The 20,882-nt window shown below is 40.3% G+C and overlaps 1 protein-coding gene across 5 annotated transcripts in view; it reads right to left on the bottom strand.

Annotated features, from left to right (window-relative positions):
* Positions 1-20,882, bottom strand: part of NPHP4 (nephrocystin 4) — a 162,430-nt gene that overhangs the window by 3,266 nt on the left and 138,282 nt on the right. For all 5 annotated transcript variants that reach the window (XM_051988713.1, XM_051988711.1, XM_051988710.1 and 2 more), the window contains 8 exons: positions 18,343-18,569; positions 17,913-18,099; positions 16,801-16,887; positions 11,928-12,084; positions 10,622-10,710; positions 9,838-9,923; positions 8,252-8,423; positions 6,957-7,136 (listed from right to left, as the gene is read on the bottom strand). In XM_051988713.1, coding sequence (XP_051844673.1) covers positions 6,957-7,136; positions 8,252-8,423; positions 9,838-9,923; positions 10,622-10,710; positions 11,928-12,084; positions 16,801-16,887; positions 17,913-18,099; positions 18,343-18,569 — 1,185 coding nt within the window. The remainder of the gene's footprint in view (positions 1-6,956; positions 7,137-8,251; positions 8,424-9,837; positions 9,924-10,621; positions 10,711-11,927; positions 12,085-16,800; positions 16,888-17,912; positions 18,100-18,342; positions 18,570-20,882) is intronic.

The following is a 20,882-nucleotide window of genomic DNA, read 5'->3' as shown; positions in this document are numbered from 1 at the left end:
GAGATAATTGTATTTATGCTTATGATTCAGCTTCAATTTGTTCCTCCCTGTGCTGAGTGCAGCAGGAGGGTGTTAACTGCCAAACAGAGCATCTGAATAGATAGCAGAGTCCTAGCCTGAGCAAAGACTGCAGAGTCCATCCTAAATAAATTAACCTTCACCTAAGAGTCATCAGGGAAGCTAACATCACAACAAAGGTTAGTGAAAAGAACTCCCCATCAAAAGGACAAAAGACTAAAAGTCTGATTTAAAGTAAATATGGAGGTCAAGGAGAAACTCGTAGTAACTTGTAATGAATATGATAAGGTTGTTTCTTCTGGGGTCAAGTAACAGCTCTGTAGGAACCAAGAACAGCTAAACTGCATCCTCTAGTAGACAATGAGGCAGGAGGAACACACGGAAGAAGAAGAATGAAGTGTTCTTGCAACATATGGGAAGGGGCCATAAAGAAAAACGCTGTGAAAAGGCAAGAATACACAGCTAATATGACACAGGGAAGGAAGAAGATTATTGACCATTGGAGTCAATGAGGAGATTATGAAACTGTAGAAAAGAGAGCAGAACCAGCTCAGGAAGAAGCAGCAGCATGTGCTCCAAGGAATGAAGATGTTATCAGGTAAAGGGGTCACCTAATCATCATCAGAAGAAGAAATGGGCAAAGTGACTGGTAAATAATCCCATGAGACAGTAAATTCCAGGAAGAATCTGTCTAGCTTACATAAACAACAAAGAGACTTGGGAGAGGTCTTCCTAGAGCACATATGAAATAAAATCTAGGGAGCTTTGTCATGTCAATGTCATGTATTACCCACTGGTGAGTCACATGGGGCCAAATGACACTTGCAGGGATTAACTAGAGAGAATGGCAAAGGAATAAATCCTGAGCAAAACAAACAAAAACTCAACTCAGCTGAAAACTTTGGAGGTACCAGTGGAATTTTCGTCATCACTGCTGGTGGAAGGTAGGGGATTTAGAAGAGAAAGGGGAATTCAGGAGGTAAATAGCTCGCTAAAATTATGATATCTAAGGAAAGGACTCAGATTTTGGACCACAACTTACAATATACAACTATACAATATTCTACAGTTTCTTGGCTATGGACAAGTGATATGTGTGTTTATGTATGTATGTACGCATGTATGTGTGTGTGCACATACATTTTATGTATATATGTATGCACATGTGTGTGTGGGTATGTGGTGCATACATGCACTGTGTGTGTATTTGGGCTGTGTGTGTACATATGTATATTATATGTGTATAATAATTGTGGTGGTATGTGTGTATGTATGAGTGTATGTGTGTTCTCCTGACACTTAGAGAAATAAGATCAAGGTTTTTAAATGAAAATATAAGGAAAAAAATTATCTGTGTTTATTTTTCACACCTGGTAGCCTAGAACTATAGGTACAACATGAGGAACGGCAGAAGGAGAACAAGTAACTCAAAGATATCAATACAAACAAACATGGCCTCTGTTGTCTCTAATATGCAAATACACAAAGACTGGAGAACAAATGAGGTAAACCAAGAGGCAAATTTGATCCCATAGAATGAGACACACAAAATGTAAATTGTAGCATGCATGTAAGTACTGTAAGAAAGCTCTGAAATGGTATAAAAAGAACACATCATCACAGAGGAAGATAATCCCAAGGGATAAATTGAGGGATCTAAAGAAAAAACTTCAGATCCTAAGATAAAGGATCCAAAGAGCTGGAAGAATCCTCAAGAGGCCATAGTCCAACCCCTCATTTTACAAATGAGAAAACTGGGGCCCAAGGAGGTAAGAGGAACCCAAGGTCACACAAGATCAGAAGCAGGATTTGAACTCAGGTGGCACAATCAGTAGAGTGCTGAACTTGACATCAGGAGCACCTGAGTTCAAATCCAGCCTCAGGCACTCACTAGCTGTGTGTTCTGGACAAGACACTTTACCCTGTTTGCCTCAGTTTCCCCATCTGTCAAATGAGTTGAAGAAGGAAATGGCAAATTGCTCCATTATCTTTGTTGAGAAACCCCAACTGGGTCCTAAAATGGTGGACAGAGCTGAACCACCACCACAACCTCTGACTTTGGGTCCAGGGTTCCGAATCAAAGAACCATGAGGGGAAAATAGACTTGATATAGTCATGGTGTAGGATAAGATCAGGAAACAGATCCCAAGCCTGGCAGATAGTCCTGAGCTTCCTGGGCCAAAAGCAGAGCAGAGGAGAAAAAAGGATTTGTCTTAAAGACAATTTCCTGCTTCAAAAGGTGGAAGAACTAACAAAAGGAATGGACAGCCTGGACAGAAGGAACTTACACTCTGTTATCATTCTAGAATCAGTAAAATAAACCCAAGGTGATCAGAGGAGGGCCCTGGCAGCTGCAGGGATCAGGAAAGGGCAGGGAGGAGGCAGTGACTGAGTGGAAGAAAGGAAGAAATCCCCAAGCTGGGAATGGAGGGCATACAGCACAAAGGCATGGAGATATGAGATGTGTGAGGAACAGCCAGAAGCCTCACATACATGCTGGTTATCATCATCACTATTATTACTATCATCATCATCATCATCATTATTGTTGCTGGTTTGGCTGGACTTTAAGTGCAAGAGCCGGAGAGATGCATACTGAGATTGGGGAAGGTGAGTTAGAGCAGAGCTGTGAAAATCCAAATGCCCAGGAAATTGGTAAATGGCTCTCAAGGCGACAGAAAGCCACATGGGCAGAGCTCCCTGGTATAGCTGTGTGGAAGACGGGTGGTAGAAGGGAGAAGCTGGAGGCTGGGGGAATAATGACGCAGCTACCGCAGTGGTCCAGGCCAGAGGCAGGGGAGACGTGGGGAGACAAGGGGATGCATGACGACTCGCATATGTGCAAGTGGGGATGAGTGGCAGGAAGCGGGCCCCATGGGCACTGAGAAGGCAGTGCCCCTAACAGAAACAGGAGAATGCGCTCTACCCGGCCCACACAGAGTGGAGATGTCTGTGGGATTTCCAGTGTCTGGGAGATGTGGCCAGAGGCGGGATTCAGATGGCTGTAGAAGTCACTTGCAGAGAGCTGATAATTAAAGCCCTGAGGAGAGAACGCGGGGAGAGGAGAGAACCCAATGTAGTCTTGCAGCCCACATGCCCAGTCAGGAAATGGGACACATCTGAGAATCAAGCACGGAAGACTGAGCAGCCAGATGTATAGGAGAGGCAATAAATGTCATGGACAGACCATTGGATCTGGGAGTTAGGAAGACTGGAGTTCAAACCCTGTCACGGACCGTAGGTGTGTGACCCTAGACTTAACCATCCTGCCTCGGTTTCCTCATTTGTAAAATGGAAATTTTCACATCTCTTTCACAGAGTTCATGTAAGGATTAAATGAGAATATATGCCAAGAGTTTTGCACACATTAAGACATTACATAAGTGTTCATTTTAATTATTATTAGGAAGAAAACTGTGAAAGAACAGTGTCACGAAAATCCTCAAAGGAATATTGAGGTCAGCGGTATAAATTGTTGCAGGGATGTAAAGAAGGATGAGAATGGAGAAAAGGCAATCAGATTTGGTCTCTGGGATAACTTTGGACATCCAGTTTGGAGAGGTCACTTCTAAGGTATTTAACTGAAATGCAAGAGAAGTGAGAAATAAGACACAGAAGAAGAGGAGGCCACATGTGCAGACAGATTTTTCTAGGAATCTGGCCAAGAGAGAGAGGAGAGAAAGACAAAGCTTGAAGAGATGGCAGGATCAGGCTAATGTGTGCCTGAAAAAGGCAACCCACCAAGAATTATTAGGATATTAGGATGATGGCTCCAATCTAATAGGAGGAAACTTAATCGCGATCAGTATAAAATTCTATCCTTGAGTTCAAAAAATCATTATCACGGGAAAGTAATGGGACTAGAAAAGAGTCATCATGAAACGATTTTCAGTTATTTCATAGAATTGGAGCTTAAGACACCTGGACAATATAAGGTGGACTTTGTCTTCTCCCCAGGTAAGTGACATCTGGAATATTATTGTCAGGTATGGCTCCCTCAGTAAGGTGAAGAGCATGGAACGATCAGAGGATGGCCAGGGTGGTGATGGGTCCTGAAGAGGACACTATATGAGAATCATTGAAGGAAATGAGAGTTTTTAACCCAGAGAAGTGAAGACTTAAGCAGCTGTTTTCAAGTGGGTTGAAGAACTGTTCTCTGAGGGTAGGGTTAGATTCTCTGTGCTTGGCTCCAGGACATAGAACTAGGCAGCTGGTATAGTTACAGAGAGGTCAAACTTCCTAACAGTGTAAGCAGACCAGAGGTAGAAAACGCTGTCCTGGAAAGCAGTGAAAGACCCTTTCATGAAAGGCTTCTTCAGGTAGAGACTGGGTATCAAGCAGACTGGGGATGGAGACCTTGATCAGTTACTCTGAAGGTCCTCCCAGTTCTGAGATTCTGGGACTTTGTAATTATCATAAATGACACAAATAGTCCCAGGTAAAAGACCAGGTGCACCACTGGGCAATTTCTGAGGACACTGCACATACAGCCATTCAGTCATTGTACAGAATGTCTGAAAATGATCACCGTGTCATTTCTGTGGCAATACAAAAAATTTTAAGTTTGAGGGATTAAGTTTTCAGTGAATTAGCGAGCAAACGACAATACTTTTGAAACACCACGGGAGAAACCGATGAAATGGAAGGCAGGCAATCTAATCCCTAAAACAGCATTTGTCACTAACGAGCTGTGTGATTTTCAGTATATCACCTAATTTCTCTGCAATCCAATTTCTTCATCCTTAAAAACAAATGCATAGTTTACAAACAATTACTATTACTATTGTTGTTGCTTTTATTGAGAGGCAATATGTTATAATGAATAGCTAGCCCTGGAGTCAGGAAAACCTGGGTTCCAAAGCAGCCTGTGACACACAGTAGGTATGAGATCCTGAGCAAGTCACTGAACTACTAAATGCTCTAGGAAACTTTCTGAGGCTATAAATTGCAGTGAAGATGCCACCTTCATCTTCATCTTCAGTTTCTTCATCAGGGAGTTCACTATACCAACAAAATAACAGCTCTAGTCCCCATCCTTAAAATAATAAAAATAAAAGCTATTATTACTATTTAGCATTTGTTATTACAATGAAGGGGTTTGGACTTTCCAAATTGGGAAGGACCTCAGAGATGATCTAGTGTCTGAAAAACCTCTGAAAACCATCCACCCTTCAATATCTACAGCACACAGTCATTTAGTCTTTCCTTAAAGACCTCCATGAGAAGTATCCTATTCCCTTCCATTTCACTGATGTTTGACTCTCATTACTAGGAAGTTTATTTTCCTTAGATCTTGGTAATGTCTACTCCTTTTCCCTAGCTTTGGCCTCCAGATTCAGGCAGAGTAAGTCCAAAGCCTCGACCACAAAAGGAGCCTTTAATGACTTGGAGATTGTTGTCACCACATTGTCCAGGCTAACTGGACAATTCACAAACAGTTCTCACGTGGCATCCACCTCCAGCCCGCCAAGGACCACGAAGTGCCTAAAGTGCAGCCTCAGCCCTGAACCCCACAACCCCAACAGGGTCTGACTGCAGCAGAGTGTAATGCGGCTCCTGCAATCTCTGCCCCTCTTAACAAACCTCAGGTCACAGTAACAATCTTGGCCCCTTGTCACTACTGACTGAGCGTGACTGACGCTATAGTCCATGGAAACCAACTACTACCCAGGCATGTCTGCCTCATCTTATGCCTGTGGAGATGACTTTTTGGAACCCAAGGGCCACGCTTCACATTTAATCATTATTGAACTGCATTTATTATTAAACTGAGTAACTCTGAGATTCTGGGTTTCCACAACTGGCACATATAGCAGAAAGAGCCCAACCTAGCCCAATACTCTAGGCCAGGAAGATATTTTTGAGTCTTGACTCTGTCCTTCATTAAATCAGCTGTGGTTCCTCCACTTTGTGCCACCTGAAGACTTAGAAGCAAGTCATCTATGGCTCCACCCAAGTCACTGAAAATGTTCAACAGCAAAAGGCCCAGCTAGGACTCCTGTGAGTTCTTCTCAAGATCTCCTCCCAGGTTAATGAAAATGTGTTCATGACTAATCTTTGAAGCTGTTCCCATTTCACCTAATTGTAGGATCATCTATCCTATAACATCTACGACCTTTAGAAGCTCCAATATTCCTTTATTTAGTCCTCCTTTATTTACATGTCTGATCCAGAAAGGAAAAATAGTTCAAATTGAAGAACTTGGCAGCCTTGCTTTCTAGATAGCAGTTTTATTTTCTTTAGCACAGCCCTGGCTCTAAAAGAGAATACATACACACAAACACACTCACACACATAAACATCTATCCATACATTTTATACATATTAGCCACACATTGTATATATTTTATCAAACTATAATCTGTAAAAATATAATTTATAATCATTTTATAAACTATAATTTATATATACTTTGATATATTATTATATATCATTTTAATAATTTATATCTAATTTTACAAAATAGAATTGAGAGAAAGAGATGATGTATAGATAGATAGATAGATAGATATACATAGATGAAGGAAAGAGAAAGAAAACATGTCCTCAGCACAGCTTCTACCTTACTTCCATAAAGAATGAGGCAGAGAATTATCAAAAGCAGACCATCATAGATTATGAATATTCAACTAACGAATCTAAGCAAAGAGAATTGAGAAACTTGCCTAGAGGTGATATTCACTGGAAGCAATAAAAACAGTGATAATAAAAGTTCACAACAATACTCATGGGTTACAAATTGCTTTATTCACAGCATCCCTGTGAGGCAAATCATACAAGTATTATCTTCATTTTGCAGAACAGGAAAGTGAGTCACAGACAGATTAAATGAGTGGAGAAGCCAGCGAGTCCAGGCGTGCTCCTCTGACTCACATCCCCCCACCCTCGGATGTCAGACAGCTCTCCCCACTACATAGCAGACGTGGCCCTTCACATACCTTGGAAATGATAGGCTGTCGGCTGGACAGGCACACGAGCCAAGAGGCCACCAGCTGGTGGTAGTCCACATCCACTAGATTGAGATAAAGGAACCGATTGCCAGACCGCTGGGGCCTGATGCCAACCTGCAGGTCATAGACGCCGTTGCGTGCAAGCACAAAAACATCGTCAGGGTCCAGCTGTCCAATAGCAAAAGGAGCAGAAAGAGGGTGAGCTATTAAGTGTTACTTGGGGTAAACAAGTCAAGAAACACTTTCCCTCCACGATTATATCAACTGGTTTCACTACAATCTGTCATCCCACTTCCTGACAGAAGATCACAGGGTTCTACCTGCTATTCAAGAGTAGCCATTTGTCTTTTCTGAGGAGGAAACTTCACAATAAAAAACATTTTTCTCCTATCCTGCAATGGGCAGAAGATCTTTTGGAGGGAAGAAAATTAGAACTGCCTCAGAGAGTGAAGGATTCCCTTTCTCAAGGGTGGATGATCAACAGCCTACCATAGAGTGTTGTTGAAGGGACCCCTATTTCTATAGAGACTGAACTAGGTGACCTTCTACCTCTAAGATGTTGGGGCCTTCCTTTTGAATATCCCAAGGCAAAAAAAAAAAATCTGTCTGGAATATCACCTGAGTTTCCACCAACCAATTTCTGCCTTGAAATTGCCCTAAGAAAAAAATAAGTATAATGCCACCATCTAAGACTTCAAGAATCACCGTGAGTTGGGGCAAAACCATAAATATATCATGGCAGGCTTCATCTCAGTCCTTCTTCCAAAAGTCTAACTGTTCTTTATGAGTCTGCTTCCCAAACAAGATAGAATTTAAACATTTCTTTTCATTTTAAAAATTAAGATACTGGTAATGGCATTGATGTTTCTCTTATTATTCAAATGTATAACTGTGACTACATTAATTCTAAAGCAATGATTAGTCTCTAGATCTCACTAATTCTAATAATTTGCCCTCTGGGTTTTTATACCAATGAGCTTACATTTGACAGGTTTAATGAAAGGTAATTTCAATACAGACTTTATGGTAATGAAATATTCTTAATTCCAAATGGGACTTAACTTAATAAGTGAGTATGTTATTTACATTGAGCTCATTAGTAAAGTTTTCCTTTAAAAACTAGCCTATCAACAGAATATGTCAGGTGAATTCTAATTACAGGGTGTTGCATTAATCAGTCCCACCCATCAAAACTTAATCAATCAGCAGGCAGGACAAAAGATGAGGTCGAGGGCAAAGCCAGAGAAGAGCCTTAAGTAATCCATACCGGTAGAAAATCTTACCTTCAGCTCCTGAGGATGTGAAGTGAATACTTTCACATTCCTAACAGTTTGGGTACCACGAAGAACAAGGGAAAGGCGGGTTAACTGACCAGTGACACAACTGACATCTACCCGCTGGAGAGAGTGGAGGTAGATCTGCCATATTTGAATAGGGGTAGTCAGCCAGTAATCCCTACAGCATAACATAAATATGGCTTAGTCAATCCTTTACCAAAGGGAAAAAACCATGGTCCTATGTTAGTCAACTCACATTAACATTCCAAAGAAGGTAATGGATTGGGCTCACTTTCAGTTAAATCATATTGTCATTTTACTTAGTTTCTCTTTCAATGAACACTCAAATTTCCTGTCTCTGGCTTTCAATACATCAGTAGCCACTAAATAAATACATTTGCTGGATGAATGAATGAACTCTCCCTCTCTGGAGGTCTGCAAAGATAAGACAATCCTTTACTTGAAATAATTTACACATCGTCCTGCTTGAAGGGAGGTAACAAGGTAGTTTCTCTGAGCTTTGGGTTAAATATTAAAAAAAAAAAAAACAGAATAAACTAGAACTAATGTCCGCTATCTTAGGCTTAGCCAAAAATAAATCCTGTCATCCAGCTTCCCCTTCCCTCAAGGGGCTCCTGTATCCCACCTTCCTCAGTGGTATCCCTGAGCTACATGTGCTACTTCATTAAACCCTCAAAGGGACCATTTCTTTGACAAATAAACTAGAGGCCCTTTCCATTGGTTTGCAATGGCTGTTATTTGTTTTAGTTTTTTTCAGCCTCTCACAGTTTTCGTTTCAGACTGCAGGACCTGTACCCCGGGTTAACATACAAACTCAAATGAATCTTCCGGAGAGAAAGTCTTAGAGCTTATTCTCTGCCACCGCTTAGACTAATTGTTTCCTTCTAACCTGAACCAAATTCAAAAAAAAAAAAAGCAAGAGCACGATTAAAAGCCTGGGAAATAACACCTATGGGAGGTTAGGTGAACACAAATGATTTCACCTAAGAAAGCAAAGATGAAGGGAAGACCATTAATGATGGTCTTCAGGCAGAGGAAGGTAGTAACACAAGGTATCATTGCAGGGAGTGGAATAAGTCAAAGGTTGTGAAAGGTTTAATTTAAAGACCAAAAAAGGAAACAATAGGACAGTTCCTGAGGGCAGCTGTGGAATCTTTAAATAACCAGCTCACAAGAGTGGTCTGAACACAACTAAAACCTAAGTTCTTAGAAGCTATACAATGTTTTCCTTTTCTTTTATTGCCTTGTCAAGAACATTTAGCATAGTTCCATCCCCATAGTAGGCATTCATTTATGGAATAAACAAGTGAACAAAAGAATCATCCCTCTCTGAAAAGCTTTTTAAAGAGAAGAGACACTTATTTGACATATGTATTTGCTGAGAAGGTAGAGGAGCAGACTAAATGACTTCTCAAATATCTTTGTTAGACAGACAAGTCTGACTTTTAGGAATAACATCTTAGTTATTAAAGTCTCAAAAAAGAACTGTATAAATTTGTTTTCTCCACCCCACACAGGCTCCTACAGAGATATGTTCCCAGTCTCTACATTTTCTGAATTTCCTTACTTACATATAAAGAGCAACAAAGAATTTTTTGATCTGTGGGCTTGGACCTCCAGCTACTTTCAGAAACACGTCCTGTGGTTCCCCTGGGCCCTAAGAATAAACATCAGGCAGCATCATTAAAAGAGTTAACCTAAAGATCAAACTGGCAAATGAGATCCCCAAGGCTTTGTTGGCTTTTCCTAATAACACCTCCTGCCCCAAAGCGTTTTTAGGACTGGAGGAACACCCCATCCCATTGCAACCTTCCTCCCCCACCACCAAAAAAGCAAATTCGGGTTTTAAAACTAGCTAAAGCTGTTACAATTTCATTGCAACAGAGAAAAATTACTGATTTTATAATTCCATATTGGTTTCAGTAATTAGATTTTGCAAGAGTTCTATCAAGTTTTCTAACCAGTCATAATACAATTATTGCACTGGCCCGTTTACACAATGGCAATTAACAAGTGCCTTAATTATCATTTACTTTGCTACATGTAATTTTTCTGTTTGTTTTTATTTAAATTCAGAGAGCTGATCTGGGAACCCAGAGGCTATCCAGAGTAATAAAACTCAGGCATGGGAACTCTCACAAGGGTTACAAAATAATCCTCCAGAAGCATGGAAAGCAACTAGCTTAACCTAAAATGGAGAGATGACCAGCTGATCAAGCAGCAAGTAGGATATGGGGTAATCTATTCCTGAAGCAAAAACCTGAGATGTGGAATCAAACTCATGGGTAGCAGGAATAAACAAAATGGTGGCACACTGTTTGGACTCCAGATCTACCTTCTTGCAGACACACTTACCATTTTTTTGGTTTCACAAATGACATTTGGGTCGCTGCAACGAACATAGATTTGGGGCTCCTTACCGGACATTCCTCCTATAGGGGCACCTAGGAAAGTGAAAAAGCTTCAGAAATTGATACCTTTCCTCTTCAGTGACAAAAACAGCTCTACTCTCTTGGCCATGTAAGAAATCACTTTTAATCTCTCAAGGAGTTCCATACAAAGACTTAAAGGCAGCATGGGATCTATGGAAAATTCAGCTTCCCTTACACATCGTCACTTAGGCCAGAAATGGGCAAAATCATGGAAAAATGCAGTCCAAAGTTTCTTCATCCATATGGGGAGCTTCAGTTACACATGGATTTAATATTTGATGGGATACGTATGAGACAGTAAGATTAGATGGCATAGTGAATAGTCTTAAACCTGGGGTCAAGAACTGAAATACTAGCTCTGTGTTCTTAGATCAAGAAGTCCTATATGAAATGGGGATTATAATAGCATCTACTTCATAAGATTGTGGTGGAAATATGCCTAAAGCACTTTGTCAACCTCAAAGGAACACAGAAGTGCTTGCTATTATTGTTGATAAGTTAGTATAACACGTATATATTGACATTTTAGTTCTAAGCTGTTTGGGTTTTTTAAATGGTCTTCATTCCTTAAAGATTCATCCGAGTATTTTAAGATGAAAAACTAACCTTGTAACCTTGCAACAAGTAAATACAAGAATAAACAATGTGCCAGATCAGCACACTGGAATTCTGTGTTTTCAAATCCTTTCATAATGGTAAAATCTCTCCAGACTGGCACAGTCTCATCCTTGTATTTGTATTCCTGCCACCCAACACTGTAAACACAGTAGGTATTCAATAAATGCTGACTGATTTAGAATTATTTTGCCATTATGAAAGGATATCAAAGGGCACACTCTAAGCCAATTGTCTAATGTACAACTGCACTAAATCTGGAGGAGCTTCTCACCACATTGGCTATGGGTGATAAATTTCGCAGTCATAGCAACTCTTGAAGACCCTCTCCCAAGTCACAGAGAAGTACCCATTTGTGTCAGCTGAGAGACCCCCACAATGACTGAAAATTCTCAGAACATAGGAGTAAGCATTCTATCTCATTGGGGTTGGCAAAGAAAATCACAAGCAAATAGAAATGACAAGCAGAAGAAATGAAAACAAAGCTGGGTCATCATGACAAAAATGACTTATGACCCATAAAAGGTGACATCTGGATGAGCTTTGTTTGTAGCCACAGGGAAATCTAGGACCAAAAATCTAGGCTGCTCTGCCACAGCCGAATGATGACTTACCAGGCAAGGTGTGCCAAGGAGGCAGCCGGATGGACTTCTTCAGGAAGGAGAGCTCCGGATGATAAAATCGAAATGTCTGATCAACCACATGGGGTTGATACTCTACATTTATGCACAGGATGGCGATGGGTTTGCCATTGCTCACACTAAATGATACCTGGGATATAAACAGAACACTCGATATCAGAAAAGAGCAGGAATTATAGATTTCTGCTTATGTTTCCCATCATTATCACCTTTCATAATGGCAAATGACTCTAAGTCTAAATTTCTACCCACTGGGCCACTCTCCTCCGAGGCAGTCTGTTCAACATGATATACCTTGAATTGTTAGAAAGTTCTTCCTTAAGTTGATTTCTTGGAGTCATGTTCTTTAGAAAATCATTAACTAAAAGGTTTTCAGAGAACTCAGAGATTTCTAGGATATTAAGTGACTGGGATAATTTATTTTGCCTCAAGAGAAACTGGAAATGAGCTTCCAGACTCCATCAACCTAATACCAATTTGGTCGTGATATGTATCAGAAGGGTTAGTGAACATTTTTAAAGGCCAGCAAATAGTTTTGCTATGCAGAATAATCTGTTTAATTCCCCATTTCCTTCATACTTCAATAGTACTTTAATTCTCCCTTAATACTGAAAGAAAAGCAGAGCTAGGGATGAAAGACAGGTGGGCAGCAGGAGTACTCCAAGGTTCCCTTGTGCCCACAGAGGGGGAGGGTTGTGCTTTGCCTTGTGATGGGGAGCTCCCTTGTAGATGAGGTCATGGATCCCCAAGTTTCCAAGGCTCCATGGGTACATTCCTGCCTTGTTCCCATGCACCTGCCCCCAGCTAGGCTGGTCCTCTGACAGCTGGGAGGCTGGTGCCAAGGCCTTTGTGCACCAGCATCCTCTTCAAGGCCCCAGGATCACTCCCAGGCCTGCTTGAAGCAGCAGTGAAGGATTATGGCCCAAAGTGGAGGATAAAAAACACTCTGACATCAAGGAAGCTTTTATAAATTAGCCTCTCCCTAGAGATAAGCTGTGCAGAGGGGGGAAGCAGCTGCTCTGACCAGGGCCTCGCTTTTCACCTAGTTGGGATGAAAGACTGAGGAAGAAACCAAGCTCTAGCTGCTGGCTCCTGGTTAATGCCTGCATCTCATTTCTGTCTCCTACTTGGTGTTCAGAGTGCTGAGGGCGAGGGCATCTTTAGAAATGAAGGTCTTTGTGTTTTTCCAGGACTGCTGCAAAAGGCACTTGCTAGTAAAAAAAAAAAAAAATTCACTTCAGAAACCTCCATTAAAAACATCAGAACCCTGAGTTTCCCCTTATGGTATCATTCCAGCAGAAGTGTGAAGCAAGACCTCTTCACAAACACCATTTTCCATTTGAGATAGCAATTAAGGATTTAAGTCTTACTGTCCGAAAGAGATAAAGCACAGAGAAAACATATTAATCCTACAAGATTCAGGAGCACTATGGAAGGAGTTTTTACATAACAAGTTTAAATGTTTTAAATGGCCTTCATGCTATGACAAAACTGTCCTCAAGGACAGTGGCAGACTTCAGCGATACCTGACTTGAATACCCCAGAACGCTAGGCTATTTCATCTCTAGAGGACCGCCTGCTCCAAGGGCTTGCAAGGCAGCAAGTTGCAAAATGGAAGTCTCTGGCAGTTCCACAGGCTGCATCCCCTCCGGGAGCCTTTGGATGATTCAGCAGGCCTGGGATCTCGAGATCTGGGTCCTTCCTCCAACTGCGTGCCTTTCCATCCTACATGGCTCACCTCCAGTACTTTCTGTAACTTCCCCAAGAAGTCTGTCCAACTTGCTGGAGGCCTTTTTCCAATTCTTTTAATATTTCATAGATACTCATGTATCTCTCATTGTGGGTTTCCTATTCTTTACTCTCACAACAACAGCTCTCATCCTCCTTTGACCAAAAATGCCACTTCTTATGGAAATATGCTGGAGCCTGACACGGGTTTCCATGGTCCTTCTGGATCACTAGCAATTTCAATCCTGAGACAGCAGCATCCCATCATTTACAAACAGAAGTCATTAGAAGAATTTACATGTTTAAAAGATGAGTTTTTATGACACTGAAACTTTGGGGATTAATAAAAATTCAGTGCAATTTACAGAATTCTCAGTCTAATCTCCTCCTTTTCAATTATAGGTCCACCTTACTGTTTACAGCAATGACTACCTGCTTTGAGCTGAGCAGCTGATTTCATCCACTTTGTTTTCCACTGTGGATGGCCATCAGTTTCACTGAATGAGTATGGATCATAGGAAAAGGAGGCTTTGTATTATTCTGAAGCTTGATGACATCAGTACAACATGATCCATGCCACATTGTCTCTAGAGATCCTCACCATGGATGTGTATTCTTCTATTTGCAATGTGCAAGACATCTTCCATAACACTGAACAACTACCTTAGACACACATATATACATGTATACGTACGTGTGTGTGTGTGTGTGTATGTATGAGTATATATATATATGTGTGTATATACATATATATTGTATATCTACCTCATTACCACCCCCATCCCTCTGATCAAGGGGTGAAATCATGTACTCCAAAATCTCTATTTAAGCTCAGCTCAGAACATCTCCTCATTTCTTACCCCTCTGCTCTTCTTTATGACTTTTATCATGTCCTCCTCATGTCAGGTACCTTCCTACCCTCCCCCAATCCCCACATTTTGGCCTCCTTTTGTCTTCTGCCATTAGACTATATATAATGTTCTTGGTTTTAGTGGAGAAACTAAGGAGGACAGCCTGCCACCACAGGGTGTGAGATGGGATGAATCTGAGTCCAAGGGCTTGTGCTTCATCCAGCCTCCAGTCTGCTTGTCTTCTCTAGCTCTCTCCCCGAGCCTCTGAGAACTTAAGCGCCTGCCTCCAGTTCTCTTGTCTTCTCTGCCTCTGAATCTGGCTGAGTTTGTCTGGGCTTATATGTCTGTTATCATAGTTGTGAATCTTGTAGAACTATATTAAGTACTAAGTACATGTACTGAACTAGAGAACTGTTGAGCACCATGCTAAACTAGATAACCATTGTCTTTATCAATTCCACTGACTTAACACGCTATAAGAATCCTTTGTTTCAAGTTCAGAGTTCTGGCCCATAACAACTATAAACTCCCTGAGAGCAGGGAGTTTATTTTTCTTTTCTCTTTTTTTTCTTTTTCTTTTTCTTTCTTTCTTTCTTTCTTTCTTTCTTTCTTTTTTTTTTTTTTCATATTCCTGGAACTTAGCACAGCATCTAGAACATAGTAAGCATTTAAAGGTTTATTGACTGATTGACTAAATGCTCCCAGGATTATCTGACTTAATTAGAATCTCCCCAAACTTTTACTAAATCTTCTTTTTTCTCTATGGATTCTCACTGCTTTAGAGCAGCTCTATGGCTCATAATCTTTCACCATCCTCTGCTGTGAAATTTTATAAACAAGTTTTTATTCCAAAACAATATTGTCCTTAGTTGTCACATTTCTATGTTTGGTGAGGAGATGAAGTATTTGACAGTTGAGACCATTCTGGGATCATTTGGTCTCTTCATTGTAGGAATTGATTTGTATTAGTTAAACTCCCTAAGTAAAAGGTGATAATCTGTGTCAATATCTACTCATTTGTGGAGTTTTCCATTTTTTCTATTTCAACAATACATTTAAATAGGTCAAGTTGGAGTTGCTTCAACTGCACATCATATATTCTTTTCACTTTCAGTCTTTCTTCTAATTTCATTTTATTTTTGATCTAACAAGTCATTGATCTGACTGTACACTGACAGCTAATTCAAAAATGAGTTCCACAGGATCTTCCTAGGTCCATTAGCAAGTAATCAATTTCAATTTGGCAATGTCATTTGGTGCTCACGTATCTGAGGTCTCTCAATTCTCTTCTTCAAGAAAGTATTGATGATGTATGGCTATGATGTGTCTGTAGTCTAAAAACCTTTGGCTTCTTTTGTTTCTTACTCCCAAGCCGTGTTTTCCACACATTTTCATCATTTTACTCTATGCCTACCTTCACATGGAAGTCCCTGAGCATTCATATAGATATGGATTTAATTTCAAAGTTTTAAATGCTAGAATTTTTCCATTTTATTCTCTGCAACATATTTTGGTGTCTAAGCTCCCGTTGTTGGTCAGATTGGGAAGTTTTTGCCGATAATAATGAATAACATGACACAAGATGATCAAAGCCCTGCATGAAATACTGTTTCCTTTTTTCTTGGGACAAATGATAAAACCATCCCAGAAAAGGCCATGACTTGTTTAGATAACCTATGAGCCATCCTGGGAAGTCATTTTCTTTCATTTCATCTGATTTATATCCAGAATGTCAAAATAGTTATAATTCAGGATCTCCAGCATTGTGTCCACTTGGTTGCTAATCCAAATCCTTTTTTTAATAGTACCCAGAGTTAAATTAATGTTCTTAGAGGATCTAAAAATTGCCAGATTCTTAGCATCCTCTTTCCCCAATTCTATCACATCCCTATAGAAGAGGAAATGGGTCACACACAATTGAAAGCTATTTTGTGTTTTTTTATGATTTGTTATGGTCAAAAAATTTATCACCAATGTCCAGCCTACTGGTGATGACTTCAGCTTCCCAAGACACTATAAAACAACACAAATGAATGCCATGTGTTTGATGTGCTGATACAAACAGTGGAAGCCACAAAAACAATGAAAAAAATAACGGCAGAAATGGAACACTGCGTACTCTCTAAAAACAAAACCTCTACTTTTGGGTGGGTGGGTGTATTTTGACTGTCCAATCTAATTACATAATCCTTTCCTTCCCTGACTTATAGTAGTTGAGTGTAAGACAACTACTCAGAATCAGCCTCCCCTATTCCCACCATTTTTACCTTAATGCTCTTGGTGGGTATTTCACTGGACTTCCAAGGTAATATGGCTTCTGGGACATTGTCAGATCTACATTCAGCAGGATATTGCTAGATATAAGAGAGCACAAGATATAATGGAAATATTAGAGACAACTTATAAATTTAAATTGACAGCTGTGTAGCTTCCAGCTTTCAGGAATTTCACATAACCATCGGGAATTCTGATTCCTATTCAGCAACAAAGAGCTTAGGGATCAATAAAACTTACTGAAAATTCAAAAATTACATGTGTGCATTTCTGCATATAGACATGTGTACATGTGTGCCTAAGTGTGTGTCCATACATGTGTGGGCACATACATGCACACTATGACAAGAGCATGTAATCATTCCATTTAAGACAGAATAGCAGACTGTGGAACTGAGAAAGCACAAAATGCTTGGAATTCTCATTCCATTTGGCTTTATTAAGCAAGAGATACATAAATAGATTCTGTGAAAATTGAAAGCAGACATCCTGGCCTCTTCTGTCACCTATCACAGGTAACAGTGAATAATTTAAGGCTGCTGAGCAGCTCCTTAATATACTTGCTGGATTAGAGAGAAAATCAAACAAAGATTTGGTAAAAATATCTAGTTTATTTTCCCAATAAATTAAAGAAATTCTGGGGTGTCTAGTACCCTAAAAGGATGGGCCTTGGAAGATACTATTGCAACAAATCCAAAAGAGGGATCTTGCCAGAACATCTTGACCTTGAAAGGGCCTTTTGAGGTCATGTTGTCCAATGCCTTGACTTGCAGAAGAAGAAGGGGCACAGGGGCCATGGCCAGCCTCAGTCACAAGACAATCTTGTGCTCTCTCTATGATACCAGTCTTTCTAACGTGAAGACAAATTTCTTAGAAATAATTTGATTAGTTTTTAACACAAATGAGAGCAGAAAACTACCTAAAAAGAAACAAAGTCAACCATCAATTCAAATCTCTAGAATTTCTGTAGCTTATCTGTAGAAACACAAAATGAAAGGAAGAAAAAAAAAACTGAATTCCACAAAATCACTTAGTCAAACGGATTTTCCTCTGTTCTCCTTTAACCCTGATTGTATCTGAGCCAAAAATAAGGCAGATTTCCTACCTGCATCATGACAGTAGGATCTATGCAGAAAGTCTGATATTTAAAAGGGACATGAACCATCTCCTTGGGGCGCAGGTAGAGTTGCGGGATGCGGTTTTCATGAAGATGGAACATGTCTTCCTCCAGTGGAGTATGCACTTTGGTAGTGTCTTTGAAGTGTCTCCATTCCCTACTATCCAGAATGACACTAGAAGAGAAGTCAATACCATTATTACTGTGGATCCACATATGAAGGGCCTATTCTATCTGGCGAGTCCACATTGGGGGAAAGCATTCTACTCCCTGCCTAAAAGATTCCTGGCTTTGGGGGGTACACACACCAGTGACAGCCCCTTCTGAGGTCTGAATCGGCCGAGTAAAGCAACACTATTCTACCTAAGAAGATTCTGCTGAGGAATATTTCTGAAAACCTGGCCACAGAGAGCCTTACCTGAGTTCTGGGTTATCAATCTCAATGGACACTGTATGCTGCAGGTTGTGGGGGTTCTTGAGGGCAAACTCAAAGAACTCGGCGGTGCCCAAAGTAGCGTAGATAGTATGGTGGGTGGTGATGACCAGGTTGAGCATGTTGGTGATGCTCTCTACTTTGGTCCGCTCTCGATATGCATCAATAATCTGGAGATCCCGGGAGTGCTGAGTTTGGACACTATGCTGAATCTTTAGAAAGGAAAATACTGAATTAAGGAAATGGCCACCTTGGCCTGGCCACCCATAGCTATACTCAACCCCAACAGTGGGTTACGAGTCTCCCAGATTTCCTCTTTTCCTATGTGGTCAATATTCCAGAGTAACAGGTCAAGCCTCCTCTGATTTCCTCAAGAGATTGAGTCAGTTGAAACCACTAGGATGTACTGGCAAGATTCTCTGAGGTCAGCAATGTGCTAAATACCATCTCCCCAAAGGTGCTGTTCCCATTTTCTCAGAAGCATAACCATTATCCCAGAGAACAACTCTATTAGCAAATAGGGGGAAAAGGTAATCGAAGGCAAAAATGCTCCAAATTACAAAAGGCAGAATAAGGTGTGACAGATGGAGAGTGTTCTCCAAGCTAGGGGAGCCTGAGCAGCTCTCTTACCCTCTCAGGGTCCTACGTAACTCTCTAAGACTTGTCGAGAATTGCTGATTGGCACTGCTACCCTTATTTCTGTAGGCTGAGAAGCTCTGAGGAGCACAAGATAGGGCTTCGAAATTGGAGTCAGAAAGACCTGCATTCAAGACCCGCCTCCGCCACTTCCAGGACAAGTCATATTGGACTGCTGTCTGCCTCAGATTCATCATCTGTAAAAGGAGGGGTTCGAACTCGAGGGTTCCCTTACACTCTGACTGTAGGATCTTAGAATCCTAGGCTGGAGGCCATTGCAATTTTTTTGTTAAAAACTTGATAAAAGTAAGAACAAACTCTTAAGGTCATCTAATATTTCTTTTCCAAAAGAAAATGGCTGCTAGCTAATGGGCCTTGCCCTCTTCCCAACCTGAATGAACAACATTTCTGTGAGTTGGCTGTCCATGCTGGCCCACTGGGTGGCCTCAGAATGACTCACAATTTTAATTCTTTGGAAAATATAACATTCCATGGCTCACGGCCATACACAACATTAAAAAGAAGATCAACTATTTTAATGACCTAGAAAAAATAATAACAAAGTTCATATGGAAAAACAAAAGGTCAAGAATTTCAAGGGAATTAATTTTTTAAAAAAGCAAATGAAGGTGGCCTAGCTGTACCAGATCTAAAATTATATTATAAAGCAGTGGTTACCAAAACCATCTGGTATTGGCTAAGAAATAGACTAGTTGATCAATGGAATAGGTTAGGTTCAAAGGACAAAACAGCCAATAACTTTAATAATCTAGTGTTTGACAAACCCAAAGACCCCAGTTTTGGGGATCAGAATGCATTATTTGACAAAAATTGCTGGAAAAATTGGAAATGAGTATGGCAGAAACTAGGCATTGACCCACACTTAACACCATACACCAAGATAAGTTCAAAATGGGTTCATGACCTAGGCATAAAGAATGAGATTATAAATAAATAGGAAGAACATAGGATAGTTTACCTCTCAGACCTGTGGAAGAGGGAGGAATTTATGACCAAAGAAGAACTAGAGATCACAATTGTCCACAAAATAGAAAATTTTAATTATATCAAATTGAAAAGTTTTTGTACAAACAAAACTAATGCAGACAAGATTGGAAGGGAAGCAATAAACTGGGAAAACATTTTTACAGTGAAAGGTTCTGATAAAGGCCTCATTTCCAAAATATATAGAGAATTCTCTCTAATTTATAAGAAATCAAACCATTCTCCAATTGATAAATGGTCAAAGGATATGAACAGACAATTCTTAGACGAAGAAATTGAAACTATTTCTAGCCACATGAAAAGATGCTCCAAGTCATTATTAATCAGAGAAATGCAAATTAAGACAACTCTGAGATACCACTACACACCTGTCAGATTGGCTAGAATGACGGGGAAAGATAATGATGAATGTTGGAGGGGATGTGGGAAAACAGGGACACTGATACATTGTTGGTGGAATTGTGAACACATCCAGCCATTCTGGAGAGCAATCTGGAACTATGCTCAAAAAGTTATCAAACTGTGCATACCCTTTGATCCAGCAGTGTTTCTACTGGGCTTATACACCAAAGAGATCATAAAGAAGGGAAAGGGACCTGTATGTGCCAAAAAGTTTGTGGCAGTCCTGTTTGTAGTGGCTAGCAGCTGGAAAATGAATGGATGCCCATCAATTGGAGAATGGCTGAATAAGTTATGGTATATGAGTATTATGGTATGTGTTATGCAATATTATTGTTCTGTAAGAAATGTCCAGCAGGATGATTACAGGGAAGACTGGCGAGACTTACATGAACTGATGGCTAAGTGAAATGAGCAGAACCAGGAGATCATTATATACACCTCAACAATAATACTGTTTGAGGATGTATTCTGATGGAAGTGGA

The sequence above is a fragment of the Antechinus flavipes genome, chromosome 3, assembly GCF_016432865.1.
Source record: "Antechinus flavipes isolate AdamAnt ecotype Samford, QLD, Australia chromosome 3, AdamAnt_v2, whole genome shotgun sequence".
Lineage (NCBI taxonomy): Eukaryota > Metazoa > Chordata > Mammalia > Dasyuromorphia > Dasyuridae > Antechinus > Antechinus flavipes.
This window is presented reverse-complemented; position numbering and strand designations above follow the sequence as displayed.